Source organism: Maniola hyperantus, chromosome 22, assembly GCF_902806685.2.
Source record: "Maniola hyperantus chromosome 22, iAphHyp1.2, whole genome shotgun sequence".
Taxonomy (NCBI): Eukaryota; Metazoa; Arthropoda; class Insecta; order Lepidoptera; family Nymphalidae; genus Maniola; species Maniola hyperantus.
Window position 1 is genome coordinate 1,702,142 of NC_048557.2, and position 18,554 is coordinate 1,720,695.

Below are 18,554 nucleotides of genomic sequence, written 5' to 3' on the forward strand. Positions count from 1 at the left end.
TCATCTTGGAATCTCCTAAAATATCAACATTATCCTGAGGCGCAAAGCGCTGACTGTAACGTAATGTTTACCTGAGGGCGGTTTACTTAGGACGGCACTGGGTCAGGACTAAGCCTGACGAACAAAAACAATGATTTCATTAGCATAGGATTCTGAGACTGTACACAGATGAGAAGATAAACATGTTTGACCAAATTATTCCCATTAAGGTAAACTCCGATTTCAGTTAATACGAATATTCTGCTCATAATTGATATCCATCGAATATTCCTTGTTTAGGATTTTCAGCGTTTCTTTGGCTGGTTTGTTTTAAGACTACAGGAATCTTATCTTATCTTATCTTATCTTATATATATATAAAAAGAAAAGGTGACTGACTGACTGATCTATCAACGCACAGCTCAAACTACTGGACGGATCGGTCTGAAATTTGGCATGCAGATAGCTATTATGACGTAGGCGTCCGCTAAGAAAGGATTTTAGAAAATTCAACTCCTAAGGGGGTGAAATAGGGGTTTGAAATTTGTGTAGTCCACGCGGACGAAGTCGCGAGCATAAGCTAGTGTATAATAATGGATAATGCACCTGAATTCTGAAGACCAAAGCAGCTCTTCGGTATCTGGTATTCTAGAATTCAGGTAATTTCCTGAGATAAAGGCAAAATACTAAATTATATTCATTGATAGGAAAATTTGTAAACATGAGACAAATATTAAAACCCACTCAGGCAAAAGTAATTTCTACAAGTTTAGGTTTCCAATTAATACATTAATAGTACCTGTCGTTTTATGCAATTTTGAATGTCTGATTTTAAACACCTTTAGTCTCTTTATTTAACACGAATCGCAAGTCTATTCAAGCTAAAAGGTTATTATTATCAAACACTAGCTGATACCCGCGACTTAGTCCGGGTGGATTAAGTTTTGTAAAAATCCCGCGGAAACTCTTTGACTTTCCGGGATAATAAGTAGCCTATGTTACTCTCCAAGTCTTTATCTATATCCATGCAAAACATCACGTCGATCCGTTACTTCGTTGCAATGTGATTGAAGAACAAACCAACAAACAAATACTTTCGCGTTTATAATAAGAAACTCTGGGAAAACTTAAAGGTTATCGTTTATGGCAGTAGTGAGTTTATTCAGTTGTACCGAGAGTTCAGCAATTGTGCAGTTTCCTATTGAACGTGTCCCGCGTACTCGTTGCTTGGAAACTCTTTAAAGGATAATACTTGTTAGAAGTAGGTACCTACATGAAGCAACTCTACTTGAGGGCGAGATGACACGTAACATTTTCTTTTGCCAAAGTGTAAGACCAATAGGGCTAAAATATATGACGTTATTTTATCAATCAATACAAATATTATAAATGCGAAAGTGTGTCTGTCTGTCTGTCCGTCTGTCTGGCTGTCTTGCATCCCGGGGAAGGACATAGGCTACTTTTTATCTCGGAAAATCAAAGAGTTCCCATGGGATTTTTAAAAATCTGAATCCACGCGGACGAAGTCGCGGGCATCATCTAGTCTAAAATAATATTACAGTGTCCTTCTTTTCAATCTAACGTAAGCTATTCAATTAATTAGTTCTTATAATGACGAATACTTCAAATGGTCTCTACTCGGCATGGAATTGTACCGAAATATACTAAAAACTGAGGCTAGGCGATGATACAATGATGATACAAACTGAGACTGGGGTATCGTAATTCTTCCACATATTCATAAAACTGAACGTTGTTAGTCAAGTTGCCATCAACTTTTTGACACATTGCGCCCTGTAAAATGAACTGTTTAATAACTGCTTTTATTGGTTAAGACTACGCCCACCTATAACTCAATAGGCGATTTACCTTTATTAAAGACACACTAGCTACTTTGCGGGCGCGGTGCACATCCCTGTTGCGTAGAGTCCGGTCCAGCCCCAACGGCCTCCTGTAGGTATTTTCTGACAGGATCGACTGCCAGTACTTGAATCACTGTTGTATGATTCACGTGCAGGCAAATCGATCCTGTCCTAATTTAAATAGTTATAGGTTTTTTACTAACAAATAGGTTTAAGTTTCGTGTAATTACTAACACTAATATTAATAATTACTAACAATTAGGTTTAAGTTTCGTGTAATTACTAACACCAATATGATCCTTGTTGGTCGAAATAAAAACATTTTATTTTATTTATTTATTTACTAGCCAATCCTGCCAAAGCATGAAGCTACTAAAAATAAGACACTCGGCAAATGAAAAGTAGATTGTTTAGGCAATAGTATCCAATAGGCGTTAAGCCTATGTCTAGAGTGTACTTTTGGGCGTGTAACTTATCAAAAGCAGGTACATGTACGTGCTCGGCAACTTGGAGGAAGTATGTCTGGCTTCGCAACTCCGGCGGCCGCTTCGCGACACATTGTGCGAGCTATTCCATGTGAATTGTGACAAAATTGGACGTGATATAATATTGGACTCGGATGCTTCGTCGGGATATATGCTTTTATCGATGCTTTTTGAAGAGTTCGCTTTTGCGAAGTGTTAACATTAAGGTTCGGTTATCTATCAGTACCCTTACTATCAGTACCCTTATTATAAATGCAAAAGTGTGTTTGTTTGTTGGTTTGTCCTTCAATCACGTCGCAACGGTGCAATGGTTTGACGTGATTTTTTGCATGGGTATAGATAAAGACCTGGAGAGTGACATAGGCAGACAGACAGACAAACAGACACACTTTCGCATTTATAATATTAGTATGGAACTATGGATTATTTGAAAGTTAAGACCCGCAGATAGGTGGCAGCCCTATACAGCTTTAACACCCTATCATGTAGTTTGTAAACTGTAGGCGCGCGATAAGCTCTAATATAATTCAATATTACCGCCGAACGCCGAAACTGGCTAAGGGTGCATTTCCACTCGGCCGGAGAAAAACAGAAAAGTCGACAACATGTAACTGAAATAGATTTTCAGAAATGGCGGGAATAAGTAGCAAGAGATTAGGTACTTAATATGAAAAAAAAAATGTGTTGGGTTTCGTTTTGATCATAAAAGGTCACATTTTGTAGACTCCCGAATTTTATACTATTTTCAATTTTTCATTTCATACTAGGTACATACATATTAATATTAAGTATAAATGCTAAAGTGTGTCTGTCTGTCTGTATGCTAGCTTTTCACGGCGCATCCGTTTAACCAATTTTGTTTATGACGAAATTTAGTACAGAGATAGCAGAGTGTTTGGTTCATTTTGGGGAAGAATATAGACTAATTTTTATCCTGGAAAATCAAAGAGTTAAAAAAATCTAAATCGACACGGGCATCATCTAGTTCAAAATAATACTTACGAAAAAATGCAACACTTTTTCTGTGCGTTATACCCTATCATCCTGTCTAATAACATTCGTTCATGTTCGTCGTCTCTACATCCGTGGAGACGCACCTTAACGCGGCCGTAATATTTAGTCGGAGGTCATTGAATATTCCCAAGTTCGGGAAACAAGTCCTTGTTAATTAATAACTCCAAATTAATGTATTATAACTTGGAACAACCGCCGCTCGACACTGAACAACAGATGCGCGTTATGGCGACGAAGTTTCTTTATCACGCCTAATTGGAAATTAAACGAACTTACCTTGTGCAGTTCGATTCCAATTATACGAGCACCGAAACCGAAGACGATTACTCTAGTTTACTTGCAGCAGCTCACGAGTTGATGCTGTCTCAGTCACACTCTTTAGAGACCTATTCCTATAAAAAAAGCAAAATATCCCTTCTCCGCTCCCACCGCCGCCGCCGGCGGGCAGCGGCGGCGGTGCGCAACTCATTAATTTTAGAGATAAATCCAAAATTGAATTTATTTTTAAGGGTGTCAAAAAAAAAAAAGGGTCGGGTGGGAGTGCAGTAATCGTCTTCGGTTTCGGTGCTCGTATAATTGGAATCGAACTGCACAAGGTAAGTTCGTTTAATTTCCAATTATACTTCGCACCTCTACCGAAGACGATTACTCTAGTTTACTTGCAGATGTTTAGAGTTACTTTAAAAAATAAATAAAAATTTTGGATTAGAAGAAAAAAATCTTTTTAATCAATTCTATAATCAAATTATGAAAAATAATATTAAGTACACTTGATTGGACTAAAACTAATTTTCATTTATTATTCGCTTGACTACCTGATAGGAATATCAATATCAATAAATGATTTAGTAATAATCAATGGTAGTGTTTCAAGTATTAATAAAAACATAAAAGGAAAAAAATAAAAATTTAAGCATGAAACACTGCCTCCGCATAGTGACCAGTAGAACTTATTACCTCTTTATTATAATATTTTAAAAATACATTAGACGAATCAGACCAACCCGCTGCTTTGCGAATCACTTCTATATTAACTCCTACGCTGTGAGCAGCTGATGTCGATGCATGCCTAGTACTATGTGCTCCGAACATGCTTACATCTATACCACTTGCATGTAAGGCTTTTTTCACCCAGTGACCCAATGTTTGTGATCCGACTTTTTTGTGTGGTCGTCTGATAGCTATGAACAGATGATCATCAGCTGACTGTTCACTGCGTAGGGTTTTCGTTTTCTCAATATAAGCTTTTAAAGTTAGAGCCGGACATATTTCAGGAGATTCTCGTATATATGGTAAACGTAAAAGTGGTTGGCAAGATCCAGGTCTAGATGTCTTTATAAGATCAGCTATTTTAATCAAAATTTCATTGCCATGAAAAGAAATATTTTTAAGTTTGATTAAACTAAGAGTCTGCATTCTTTGCGCAGATGCTAAGGCAATTAACGTCACCGTCTTGATTGCTAAGTTACTTAAAGATAAATCATCGTTTGGAAAAAGCAAAGCGAGGTGATTTAATACAATGGAAGGATTCCACGTGAAATCGTACTTCGGCCTAGGAGGCCGGAGTCTAAAAACACCTTTTAAAAATCTATATATACAATCGTCTGAGGTAACTCTCTTGTCTAAAACTATTGATAATGCTGAACGATATGTATTAAGAGAACTGTAACCGCAACCTGAATTAAACATTTGAGTCAAAAATGTTATAATATGAGATGGTGACGATTCATAAAAATTTAATTTATTTTCATGGCAAAAACCCCACCAAGCTTTTAAGCTCGAATTGTATTGAGAGAGAGTATTATCAGAAATTGAGGCTATCACTATGTCTAAGGAGCCCAATGGAACTCCTCGTCTGATCAGCGATCTCCTGATAACCTCGCTGCCACCAGGGTAAGAGTCGCATGTAACGGGTGGCTGTCCCTGAAAGGAGAGAATAACAGATGCTTACTTGGTTGGAAAAAAAGCTTTTCAGATATTGTCAATTGAGACCACAAAGGATACCAAGCCTGAGAAGGCCAAAGAGGCACCACTAAAATTCCCTGGGCTCTGTCGGATAAAATTTTTTGTAATACCTTGGGTATCAAGCTGAAAGGAGGAAATGCATAAAAAAATACGTCCTTCCAACTGAAAGTAAATGCATCTATTAGCTCCGCATCAGGATCACGTTTCCAAGACGAAAATCTAGGACATTTAGTGTTTTGTACAGTTGCAAATAAATCAAATTCAGGTGTGCCAAAATAGTTTTTGATTTTTTCAAATGCATAATCAGCAAGCTCCCATTCGGTGTCTACATTAATTGAACGAGAATCATAATCAGCAAAATTATCCTCCGATTTAACATATGAAGCATATACAAATAAATTACGATATTCACACCACTGCCACATGTCACGTGCTATGTCGTTTAAATGTTTGTGTTGTACGCCCCCCATACGATTTATATAACATATGGCAGTGGTGTTATCTATTCTTAATAACACCTCGCAGTGTGTCAAATCTGAAGCAAATATTTTTAACCCGTTGAAAGCTGCTTTCAATTCCAAGGCATTTATATGAAGAGACAACTCAGATTCTTTCCAATTACCTTTAGCTGATTCTACTCCACAAACTACCCCCCAACCAGTCAAACAAGCGTCTGTAAAAATCTCTTTTTTATAATCTTGTTTACGGATAGGACAAAAAAAGTTCATTATATTATTTATCCACCATTCTAAATCGGGAATCAAAGTTACAGGGACTTTCATTCTCTTATTATAATTATCGGAGTAATTTAACGCCAAAAATTTTTCCCTCTCAAATAGCTTAGTGTAAACCCAACCGTATTGCACGGCTGGGCATGCTGATGTTAAAAGACCAATAAATTCGGCGAAGTGTCTGATAGTACATTTCTTTAATTTAATAAACTTTTCAGCTACATCTTTAATTCGTAACTTTTTATCAATTGGTAAATTAATTGTCATATTTTCTGAATCAAAATTAAACCCGAGAAATTTACAATATGTGGTTGGATTCATTTGACTTTTTTGTATATTAATTACAAAGCCCAATGATTTAAGAAGGTGTTTTGTAACGTTAACGTTCTGTAAACACTCCTCTCGTGTTCGTCCTATACATAAAAAATCATCCAAATAATTTACAGATATATAGCCCAGAGAACGCAAGTAATGAATCACAGGTTTCATTAGCTTGGTAAAGACGTAAGGAGCCGTACATAAACCAAATGGAAGGACATTGAATTCGTAAATCTGCGAATTCCACTCAAATCTTAACATTTTTCTATCGTTATGATTTATTGAAATAGAAAAATAAGCGTCTTTTAAGTCAATTGAAGCCATATAGTAATTTTTTCCTAATAATTTTAAGACCATACGATGGTCCTCCATCTTAAAATGGTATGTCTGAATAAACTTATTCAATTGTTTCAAATTCAGTATGAATCGATGTTTCCCATCTGGCTTTGGCACGGTAAAAATAGAAGAAATAAATTGATTTTTGCATGGAAGACAACTAGATATCACCTCAGAGTCTAACATATCTTTAACACATTGATTAATTGCTAGTATTTCAGACTTACTGGCCCGTAAAGACTTAGGTAAGTATTTTTGAAACGGTCTGTCTTTAAAAGGTATTTTATACCCAAGTATCCAAGATAGTATAATATTGTCATTAGATATGTCACTCCATTTCTCATAGAAAAAACGCAATCTACCTGAAACTTGTATGTTAGGTACCTTGGACGTAGAAGCTACCGCCTCGTAGTCCGACCGCGCCCACTGTTCTTCCTCGCATTCGACGACTCGTGGCGGCGATGATCTCGATCTCTCGATGTCCCTGTTCTCGAGCTCGTTGTTGGTTGTCTCTGCAACGGGTAAGCACGTGGGGTCGAGGCTGGCCCCAGTGCCCCCCGGTAGTTTAAAGTCCCCCTCGGAGTTGATGTGGCTGTTTGCGGCTTGTATGGAGGCCGAGGATTTCTTAAATCTAAAGCAGCCTTCGTTATTTCCTTGTGGAACTTTAATTGGTCGGCTAGATCAGCTCCAAATAAAAACTCGTCAATATTCGTGTTTTTCAGCGTATGTCGTAGGTCCTTGTTGACCACATTAATAATCGCGTAACGTCTAGACTGCGTTTCTCTATAATGGAAATCACATAAAAGTCGACCTGCATCGCTGAGCGACTTGACTATATCTAGTGGTATTTGTGTTTCTTTAGAAGATAGTATCTTATTTAAAGCTTGACCCAAAGCTGCGAGACAGCTAGACAGTTGATTCTGTTTGTTTTCACTAAACACTTCTTTCTTCTTATTAACATCACTCAGGAAATGCTGGATTAATGGATTAAGCTTAGGTGCTCTTATATTCCCACAGTTTTGGGGGGGTAGGTACTGTTTACATAATTCTGATCTAACTTCCTTGTCAAGGCCCTTTATCAATATGTGGTTCCACCTAGGTATTATATCTTTGTGCAAGTTATCCCCGTATTTATTCACATTGGTCGGGTCTTCTCCTAAAACTTGTAGTAATTCAGGATTCAGAGGAATATCTAATTCCGTTTCTATACTTTTATCTATTTGATCATCCTGGGTATATGCCACATCAGTGGCAGTGACCTCATCTGGAAAGTATAATAATATCTTTTGTAGGTAGATGAACATTTTCTTTGACAAACCATATAGGTTGACAAATATTTTCCCTTCACGATTTACGTGGGGTTGGCACTAAAAAAGAAAAAGACAATCCGTATAGGATGTCAGTACCCGATATAACAAAGAACGACAATCCGTATAGGATGTCGGTATTGTAGGAGGTTAGTGTCCAACGACGATCCGTACATAATTACAATTTAGGTATTACAATACGTTAATAAACCATGATAATTCACCTACTTATGTAAAACGTAAATTATACCATTTTATTATTTGGTTAAAGTAGTAACCTTAATAAGTAGTATGTAAAAAAAAAAAAAAAAAAAAAAAAAAAAAAAACCATTAAAATATTGTGGGTACCTTTCATATTTTAACAAACACATAGCACTTTACTAACCTGAATGCATCGGTGATAGTACTTCACTGTCGGCCATTACTATGCTATCCACAGGTGGAGTTTTGAGATTCTCCTCTAAAGGCTGAGAAGCTGACGAAGACGACGACGATGAATCTAATCGCCGACGCTTATTTAACTTTTCTTTCAATCTCTCTATTTTCTTGCGCAGATGCTTCTCATCCCTAGACTTTGATCTTTTCCTTTTGCCCATCGTAGATTCAAAAAAAGAAAAAAAAAAAATATAAACTATAAACTTAAAACGCGCGTGTGACTTCGACAACACAAAAACGTGTAATGAGTTGCGCACCGCCGCCGCTGCCCGCCGGCGGCGGCGGTGGGAGCGGAGAAGGGATATTTTGCTTTTTTTATAGGAATAGGTCTCTAAAGAGTGTGACTGAGACAGCATCAACTCGTGAGCTGCTGCAAGTAAACTAGAGTAATCGTCTTCGGTAGAGGTGCGAAGTATAATTATATTATATTATACGCAGACGTATAATTTATGTTCTTAATCACAATTCTCAAAACGATTATTTAATTAAAGCGGCGTCATTATAGGTACTCATAGCTCAAAGGTCAAGGAGCTGACTGAAATCTGAAAGATCATCAGTTCAAACCCCACCCGTTGTGCTAATATGCGCTGCTCAAGAGGGTTAATAATGATTTTAAGAAGTGATCTTTTTATGGTTCAGTACCTCAAAAGGAAAAAAGGAACTTGAGGTCTTTTGACTTTACTTCTCAAGTATTAGAGGCGCTGGGATAACCTAACCAGATCTAACTGGTAATGTGTGGTACAGCTTTAAAAAATAAACGTTTTCTTTCTTTCTTTCTTTCTTGTTTTCAATAGCCAATCTAGTGTAAAGTGAACTAGTCTTTTGAACGTCAAATGCATCCATCAATGCCCTTCATATCGAGAAGAACCAGCAAGTAACTCGGAGGTTGCTCTTTAGGTTTAGGCATTAGTCCGCCACACTGGGCCAGTGCGGATTGGCAGACTTCATATTCCTTTGAAAACATTATGGGGAATCCTCAGGCATTCATTGGCATTTTCTTCATAAAAACTTTAAGTAGACATAGGCACTTCCAAGGCCTTCTATAAGTTAGTAAAAGTAAACCTGAAGTAATATTAATAATGATTAATTAGGTCAAAGCTTGCTCAATAGTGGCTCATAATAAATGAATCATTGCAGTAATATGTATCTATTAACCTAGCAGTATATAAATCTATAGTACGCGGCAGGTCGAGATGGCAATCGGGGTATGAGGCGGGGAGACGCCCCACAAACTCGCGAACAACCATCGTACTACATACTTTTAATATTAAGATCCATCGTTCTCCGTCCCCAAACACAATAGGACTCGAAAGACTGACCCATCGCCCCGATCTTAACTTAATAGTCATAGCCCCTGACACACGGATACGCTATCCAACGACCGACAATCCAACAGACGGACCGGATATACTCGACATAGCTCTTCTGAAGAACATCGCCCTACAAGTGATTCCTATGCTGTCCGAGCTATGTTCAGATCACCGCCCGTCCTAATGCAGCTAGGACCCCAGCACACCGCGCCGGCCCCCCCCCCCCCCCCCCCCCCCGACTATTTATTTATATAACAGTCATTGACTTCAAAAAGCTCTAAGAGCATCTAATCAGTGCACGTTTCTCAACCATCGTTTTAAAACTAATCGTAATAAAACCCCTCTCTTTCTCATAGTTTTAATGTTGAGATTCCATCGTTCTCCGTCCTTATTACGCTATCGCCTCGTTCAATCTCGAATTTTCGCCGAGATTTCTCCGAAAATGTTAAAACAGATTTTTTTATTACGCCCAGTAATAGCGCTCTCGTTTTAAATGTAATGAATGAATTAACGAACGAGCGGAATGGTCTTAATATCGCCGATTAAGTCATAAACCGTTAGACTGCAGGGTTTTTTAAAAGGTGGAAAAGATTTTTCTTTTGAGTATATTTTTATGTTTATTTGGTAAGTCAAATAGCAACAGTAATGCTGTTGCTATTTAACTCTTCTTAAAGATGATTTCTAAAAATTCAAATTATTTTATTACATGTACATTTTTGTTATGTTAGGTGCTTCGAATAGTTAAAACTTAATATGTAACAAATTCAGACCAACTTTCAATAAACCAGTCGATAACTCCATGTGAGGCCCTATGTCAAAAGCGAAATTGACGTCAATAAACATAAACCTTTTATTAATGTTCTTACTGATTCCATGAGGACTTCTGGCAGGTAATTACGTAATTCACGATGACATTTCCCCAAAGGAGCGGCTTAGAAGGCTTCTCCCAGTTTGTCTTATATCCCTCTTTGGTATTAAACACGGGCATTCCTACGCAAGTCCCAAAAGCAAGATAAATGTCCGAATAAATGTATGCTTTCACATCAGGACGCCACAAGGGGATGAAAAATTTACGTTCATTCTTTTGAAGCCATTGAGATGCCAGGTAACAAAAGATACGAGCAAAAAGTCTTGTGAATCGTTGGATTTAATAATAAATGTTTAATCTTCCTTTCTTTGGTTATTCGGAAAAACAACCATATAGCGCAGAGCCTGTAATCAGACCGAATTGACTTTAAAAAAATCTGTTTCTAAATAACTTTAAATACATATCAAAAATTGCGGTGATATATTGTATGTTTACTCAGTACTGAAGCGACTGTTAATGCCGTCTAGTAGCGACACTGCAGTTATTGAAACTAATTTCAAAGGCCCATATTACACTGCATTCCTTCTTCCTTCCTTAAAGTGTAGGTATAAATACTTATCATAAAAATTATAAAATCTAATGCATATCTCTATTAACAACAAAAATATAATTAAATAAGAGATTTGTCTAAAAATCAACGTCAGTAAAATAGTTTTAAGCACAGAGACATTATTTTAAGAGGAAAACTAAATTTTAAAAAAAAACTAATTTTAACATCACATTCGGATAGTAAATAAAAATATGTGAGAGGGATATTGGACTCGTAATAAAAATTAACTTAATACCAAGAGCGCTGAAGCGGGAAGATGAAAACGATTAAATCACGGGGCATTACGGTACACTTCGATGCACCGCGCCCCCAGGCGTCCCTGGCGACAGCATGGGGTGTGCGCCCTTGCAAAAATGCGAACTTAGCTGTTCGATATCTATACAATCCTGGTAGTTTCGTAGCGAAAACGAGAAGCCATTGAACTCTTTCTTCAGGGAAAAAGTAGAATGGCAAATCTTTGCCAAAATTAAATAGCTAAATTCGGATTCCATATGCCTTTTATTTTAGTGTAGGTATTAGACGCTGAATTCATTTTCGCAAGGTTAATGAGTAAGATAAATAGAATCGGTCAAGTAAAACTGTCAGACACAAAAACATAATGAGAAATTCGTCTTTTCGGCATTCCTATCAAAAATTCCCGGCGTTCATTGTTTGACGCGGCCTCAATGTCCGTTATCGGCTTTGTTGCGGCGTCTTCATTCATTACCCCTGAAAGAGATTGTAATTACCGAGGACAATTAAGAAAAGGTATTTGTCATTTTTGGTACACTGCCGGCGTAAAATTACTTTCTTTTTCGGCGCCCGGTAATAATGTCTCTCGAGTCTACCTCGAAGAGGTTTATTAAAAACTTCAATCCTCTCAAATTTTCACAGTTAGTAGGCATAAAATAAGAGCCTATTGTAATAGCTACCGACAGTAAAAGTACTCTCAAAGTTTAAAGCTTGGAGTCGAACCGAAACGCGTTCATTGAAAGTATGACAAACAATACGATTCGGCGCACTGCAGCGCCTCGCTGATCGACGCAGTTCCATTGTAGTATGTATCTAGGTGGCGAATTATTACGATTCAATTCGGCTCGGCTCGACGAGCCTACATCATGACGATCGCAATAAACTCTGATTAGCTGACTCTCTCACTGTTGGCTAAAATCCACATTTGCTGCAGCAGTCAAGGATTCTAGAAAAAATAAGTCAAGAAGTCTAGTCAATTTGGAATTAATCCAAATGCTAAAAGGTACGACGAAATCCAAATAAAATAAGTATAGGCAGTATCCGTTAGAGATCTAATTTCTAATAACGTATTGTTACGTTATACTAATCTAAATATATAAAAGAAAAGGTGACTGACTGACTTACTTACTGACTGACCTAACAACGCACAGCTTAAACTACTGGACGGATGGATCTGAAATTTGGCATGCAGATAGCTTTTATGACGTAGACATCCACTAAGATATGATTTTTGACAATTCAATTCTAAAGGGGGTAAAATAAGGGGTTGAAATTTGTGTAGTCCACGCGGACGAAGTCGCGGGCTTAAGCTAGTTTTCAATAAGATTTATCTCTCCGTACATTATTACCGAGAATTAATTGACTTCAAAACATATCGTCGTCTGCGAGGGAACATGTCTAACAGTAATTACCGAAGAGATAATCAAAATAGGTAATGAAGTTCGTCTGCTATAAATAGATAACATGATTTACTATCATTATTACCAAATATCAATTTGAAGATGAACTTAATTGAAAAATATTACAGTAAAACTAAAAGCCAGCCTTATCGTATTACTGTACAAATCTTGCACGCGTAAAATTGTGACAGAATACTGCGCTGGACAGCCAGGCAGATTTAAAAAAGTGATTTATTTAAAAAAATTATGAAGATATTTCGTTACAGAAATCATGTGGGCAAACCCAAACGGGGAGTGTGAAGTGGCATCTAGACGTAATCATATTAGAGCGGTTATAAGCATGCTATAGATACTTCCGCCTCTGGGCTCTGTCAATGGGTGCGAGCACCCTTGCAAAAATGCCAACAAAACTGTTCTATTGTATGCAAACCTAGTTGTTGTACTGCATATTTTTGGAGTCGTATCTTTTTGGGGTAGAAGGAAGGACTTAACTTACCTGAAAAGAGAGAAAACAGCGATAATTATGTGTTAAGTATTCATTAAAATCGATTCATTTATGACTTATACAAAGTAATCTATATCTCTTCACTTATCACTTCATGGTTTAAGAGCTATGAATTATGATGACACACAGTCCACAGAGGTAAAACTTACAAAACTCCTCTTTTTACACTAGAGGTTAAAAATAAAAGTTATATCTAAAATTTTATTCCGTTTGATAAACAAAACAAATTGCTCAAAATTGGAAAGGCTTGCAAAACCAATGAATTTTATTTCATTCGGTACTCAACAAATCAACAGCTAAAAATAAATCATATTTTGAGGATTCACAGCTTTTCCTAAATTCTATCGGTCTGATTGTTAAACTTTTTTAAATGATTTTCAGATGTTTGTCAACATTGATTTCTCTAATTACTAACATCTTCCACGCTGTCGTTATTTGACCAGAGTATTTTAAAATTATTTGTACAGGATTGTATTATGTCCCTACTCTTTATCGCAGGGGTGTTACGGATATTCGCATCCGCATCCGAAAATGTCGAACATTCGCATTAATTCAGACATTCGCATCCGCATCCGAGTGTATTAGTAACAATAGTTTATGTTATAAGAAAAAGTAGATATAAAGTTTAAAGTTAACCAAGGTGCACGTTGTAAGTTACCAAATTCGACCGTTTAAAATTGTGGTTAGCTACCAAACGGCTACCAGGGCAGCAGCATCACGTAACAGTGCCGCAGTGCAGACCGCTTGTGCAGTGCGCCAAGCGAAATCCAACCTACTTTTTTTGTTTTGGTAAGGGAACTCTTCAAATTCGACGCTCCTGAAATGCTCTCGAATTTCTTGAACAAAATTTTTTATACCTATTATGAAAAGAGATTTCTAAACATTTTAATTTTTACCTGCAAAACACAACTGTAAAACTTTACAGGTAGGTATCCTCTCGTAGTCGGATCAAAAAGCCACATTAAATTGTGCAACATTTGGTTTAGAAATTTCAGTATTAATCCCGCGGGAGGCAGCTTTTTATGACCCGCGGGAGCAATGTCCAAACAGTAATAAAGCCGTTGTAGCCCTCACTCGGAGGCGGAGGGGAAATTAAAAAAATCCAGCGCTGTAAACCCGCGGTCTTATTAATTTGAAGATTGCGAAATAAATGCGTTACGTTTATTTATCTTTTTAATCAGGAACCCGGAGCGGTGAGTGCTCTAAAGTCTTAATTAAATGCTCTTAATGAAATGATTGAAAAGAATCATTTCATTCTCATTCATATAGTTTGACTATAGAGACTTCAACCTGAAACAAAATCGTAATATGTTGGCGGAGGACAAGGGAGTGTTTTGTTGTGATTGCTGGACTCAAAAGTGACATAATCAAGAGAATGTGCAAAATTAGGGTACCAAACGGGCGTGGGCCGAATTTTATGCTAAGCAACTGCCCAAGCTTGATGATCGCGGGTGTCCGGCTATTAGGAGTCCATAGATGTTTTGTGGTGGTGGTGGAGGTGCGTTGAATGGCCGGGTTCGTTCGAATCATTTTTTGCGAGTTAGGTAAGGTTCTTACCGCAAAAACGCCCATTAAAAATCTTCACTTCAAACATGAACTTTATTAATTCTCCTGAATTTCGGCAACTTTTACTTAGTGCCACTGTCACCACCTTTACCCCGGTAGCAAAACCGAAGCGGAATTTCCGCTCAGATTTGTGGCGTGGTGGTTACAAAATTCAACTCGCAAAATTGTACTCAGTGAAAATGTTTGTCATTTCAAGTCGTTAACCAAGCATAGAACAGATTATTTCATTATTTAAATATACTCAAGAATGTCTTCACGAGATTGCAGAATACCTTGAAGATGTAAAGCGCGTCATACATTGTGTCTTATATACCTAGCGTTTCATGACGACCTCTTATTAATTATTTTTTTGGCTTTGAGTTATTTGAGCCTGAAAACAACAACGCACGCCGGCACAGCAGGCCGTCACATTAAACGCGCGAGTACATGTGTACGATTAGTGATATAGAGAACTTAATGAACCACTGTACTGCAGCGTGGGACGGCGACGATAGTTTCAGTGTGGACTTGTTTATTATACTGCCCCATCCATATATTACAACTTCTAAAAGTAACGTTAGACACATCACCGCTTCGCTCTGCTTTGTTTGCAACACGTATTGTTTTTCAGACTTAAAGTCTCTAAGCAGCGTTCAAAATCAGTATTTAATCATCGTAACTTTTGCACAAAATTTCCGTACAATTTCAAAGTTTTCTAACTTTGCTATAAGGCAATCCTAAAATAGGAATATTTTCCCCGCCGCCCCCAGTATAATAATGAAGAGTATTGGAAAATGTAGAACAAAAATTCGCCTAGATCCAATGCAAGTGTCCGCATTGCAGCTGCCCCGGCTCGGCAATATCGTTACGGTTGCGAGACTATATTATATTTGCGGCACTCCGTACCGATCGAGAAACGACCGATATACTTGTAGTAATAATAACCCCTTAAGTTTTATACTATCATCATTATATAATCTTAAAGAAGGTCAGTAAATTGCCGATATTGAAACATAATATACTTTAAATGCAGATTTTTGTAAAGATATCAATAAGTTCCCGTATGAAATACCGGGTGACCTCCTTTAAATATAATAATTTATAATTAAAGGAGGTTCACAGTTTATGCACATGACTCCAAAAAAAAAATTAGAGGTAGGTACATATTCCCGGCATCGTACTCCGACGATGTCCTAACCACTAGTTAGGCTTAGTACCTAGTTATACGAGGACAACACCGCGCCTAGGATCGACTCCACCCTGCCGGTGTGCGTTAGTCTTAGCCCACATTACAGTTGCACGTACTTAACTTGATTCCCTGCAGCAGTGGACTCGTAGAGTCACAGAGTGAAGTGAGCGAACTCAATCACATTTCGTACACGCGTTTTGTGTAAAAGCAAACATCGTCCGACTTTCCCCTTGTCCGATCGCCACAGCAAGTTTCCGAAAAACGCTTTACAAGTGCATACTAAGCTTTAAGCACCCACCATCAATTAATGTAAATGTACATGAACATGACTATTCCATGACTGATGATTAACTAGGCAAATTAAAAACTGTGGAATTTTAACTTTTGACTACAACAGGTAGGTACATGTCTAATACTTAAAGTAATTACGTAGTACTATTATATATTCTGTGGTAAAACGTGCAAATCGAGTCAACAGTTGTAACTATGTGAGCAAAAAGAGGTTTGACGGAAGTCATTCCGATACGCAATTCATTGGCAACCTACATTTTATTAACAACAGCGTCGCGGAAGATCGCGATGAACCCCTCTCCCAGCCCCTGCACCACCCCCTCGATGATAAAACTTTTCCAATTTCCACACAGAAAAAACACTCGTTGTCGTAAGAGAATTTCCCTGGTTTACTGGACCGGAAAACTGAATAAAAGTTAGCTACGCCACTACCGCAGTTTTTTATAAATAAATTAATTTGAAATCCAACGAAGTACCCGTTTTTCTAAAATAAAAAACTTTTATATTTAGTTCATTTTATACTTTAACATTTTCAGTAACCACTCCGAATTCAAATGACGTTGTTTTGACCTTCTTGCTTCTTCTTCTTGATGATGATGTGCCATCATCATCATCAACCTCTAGACCTGGATGGACTGGTTGAACAAACTCAATGATATTGGTCTGAATGATGTGCGATGAATGATCCCTTACTTATTTTACATAACTTTCGATTTATTACGGGCAATAATAAATAGATCACAAAAATAAATATATCGACGGACAGGATAAAACTATATATAAGTATTCCTTATTTTCGGGACCCTAAAAATCTATGTGTCTCTAGTGAGGTACGATGTTTTGATACGATCCATTAAGATATTAAGTAACATGACGCAGCATAAAAAAGAAGATTTTTATTAAAAGGACATGCAGTCGCAAAGTGAGCAAGCTTACAATAAAAGAAGAGGGAAAACTCTATGACGACAAAGACTCCTCGACTATTAAATTTACATGGCATCGATAGCAGCATGCCTACGGCTTGTAAAGGCAAGTACACACACATTAAATATATGTTCATACAAATCATACATGATAGATGCAGTGCACTGTGCAACGTATTTTATAAGTTTTTAAATATTTTTTTGACTTATAATGAATGTAAAATTATAATCAAAATATTAGGAAGATTCTTTTTAATTATACACGAAAGTTCCCGGAATTCGCAGCGAGTTTCCTAGACAGCCAGAACTGTTGACTACGCATCCACTGCATCTGCATATTTGGCGGAGTAAAATGCCTGAATTTTTTTGCATGGACCGCATAAACAGGACGTACAACCAAGGTACATTTTCTAGGTTTTCTTATTTCTATCGCCAATATAACGTTTCATATCTTTGACCAGCGGTGAAAGCCTAGTAAGAAAGAAGAAAGAAAGAAAAAAGAAAAGACGTTTATATACCAAACTAAGTAAGAATGTCGGTTCGATCCCGGGCACGCACTCCTAACTTTTCGGAGTTATGCGCGTTTTAAGTAATCAAATATCACTTGCTAAAGCAAGTGAAAGACAACATTGTGAGGAAACCTGCATGCCTGAGAATTCTCCATAGTGCTCTCAAAGGTGCGTGAAGGCTGCCAATCAGGCCTGACTCTGAGAGGAGACCCGTGCTCTGTAGGAAGCCGGTGATGTGTTGATTATAATAATAAATAAATAAATAAATTTTATTTTAAGCAATAGAATAAACCATTAACAAACTATTAAAACAGAAACAATAATATGAAGCAGATACAATACCTACTTAAATTAATTATGTTAATCTTTGAACAGTTAAAGTTAAATGTAAACAGGCATCGACCTGCAGGCCCACCGCCATAGTTTGCGAGCAACAGCTTGACGAACGTAATCACTCTCACACACACTCACACTCTTTCGTTAAATCTGTATGAGACACTGAGTGAAGTAAACACAAACAAAAAAACGAACATGTGCATAGACCTTTACCCGACCGGAATATCGATAGCGAGCGGAGAGTCAGTGACACAAAAAAAACTGCAATCGTAACACAGCCTTATCAACGTTGGCTGCCTCGAGGCTTTGCCGTTACGAGATTACCGGGACGACGGGAAAACGGGACCACGACAAACAAAATATCGACCGGTCTCAACAATATCACGATAGGTTTCATCGGCGCGGCGTCTCAACGGATCAAAATTCACAGCTGGACTTACATTTTTAGGGTTCCGTACCCGAAAG

General features: G+C 37.5%; 2 protein-coding genes across 20 annotated transcripts in view; both read right to left on the reverse strand.

The window, feature by feature from the left end:
- rg (A kinase anchor protein rugose) overlaps nt 1-18,554 on the reverse strand; it is a 530,630-nt gene that overhangs the window by 363,021 nt on the left and 149,055 nt on the right. The window lies entirely within an intron of this gene.
- Nucleotides 3,639-8,848, reverse strand: LOC117992666 (uncharacterized). Its single transcript, XM_069506075.1, has 3 exons — nt 8,383-8,848; nt 7,075-7,954; nt 3,639-5,263 (listed from the first exon to the last, which is right to left on the reverse strand). Exons 1-2 carry the CDS (start codon nt 8,786-8,788, stop codon nt 7,089-7,091), a joined length of 1,272 nt encoding a protein of 423 aa, XP_069362176.1. The 5' UTR covers nt 8,789-8,848; the 3' UTR covers nt 3,639-5,263; nt 7,075-7,088.

Coding starts and splice junctions, on each gene's coding strand:
- LOC117992666 (XM_069506075.1), bottom strand. CDS start 8,788: ATGCTGTCTCAGTCACACTCTTTAGAGACCTATTCCTATAAAAAAAGC. Junction 7,955..8,382: donor ACTATCACCGATGCATTCAG/GTTAGTAAAGTG, acceptor TATACTTTCCAG/ATGAGGTCACTGCCACTGAT.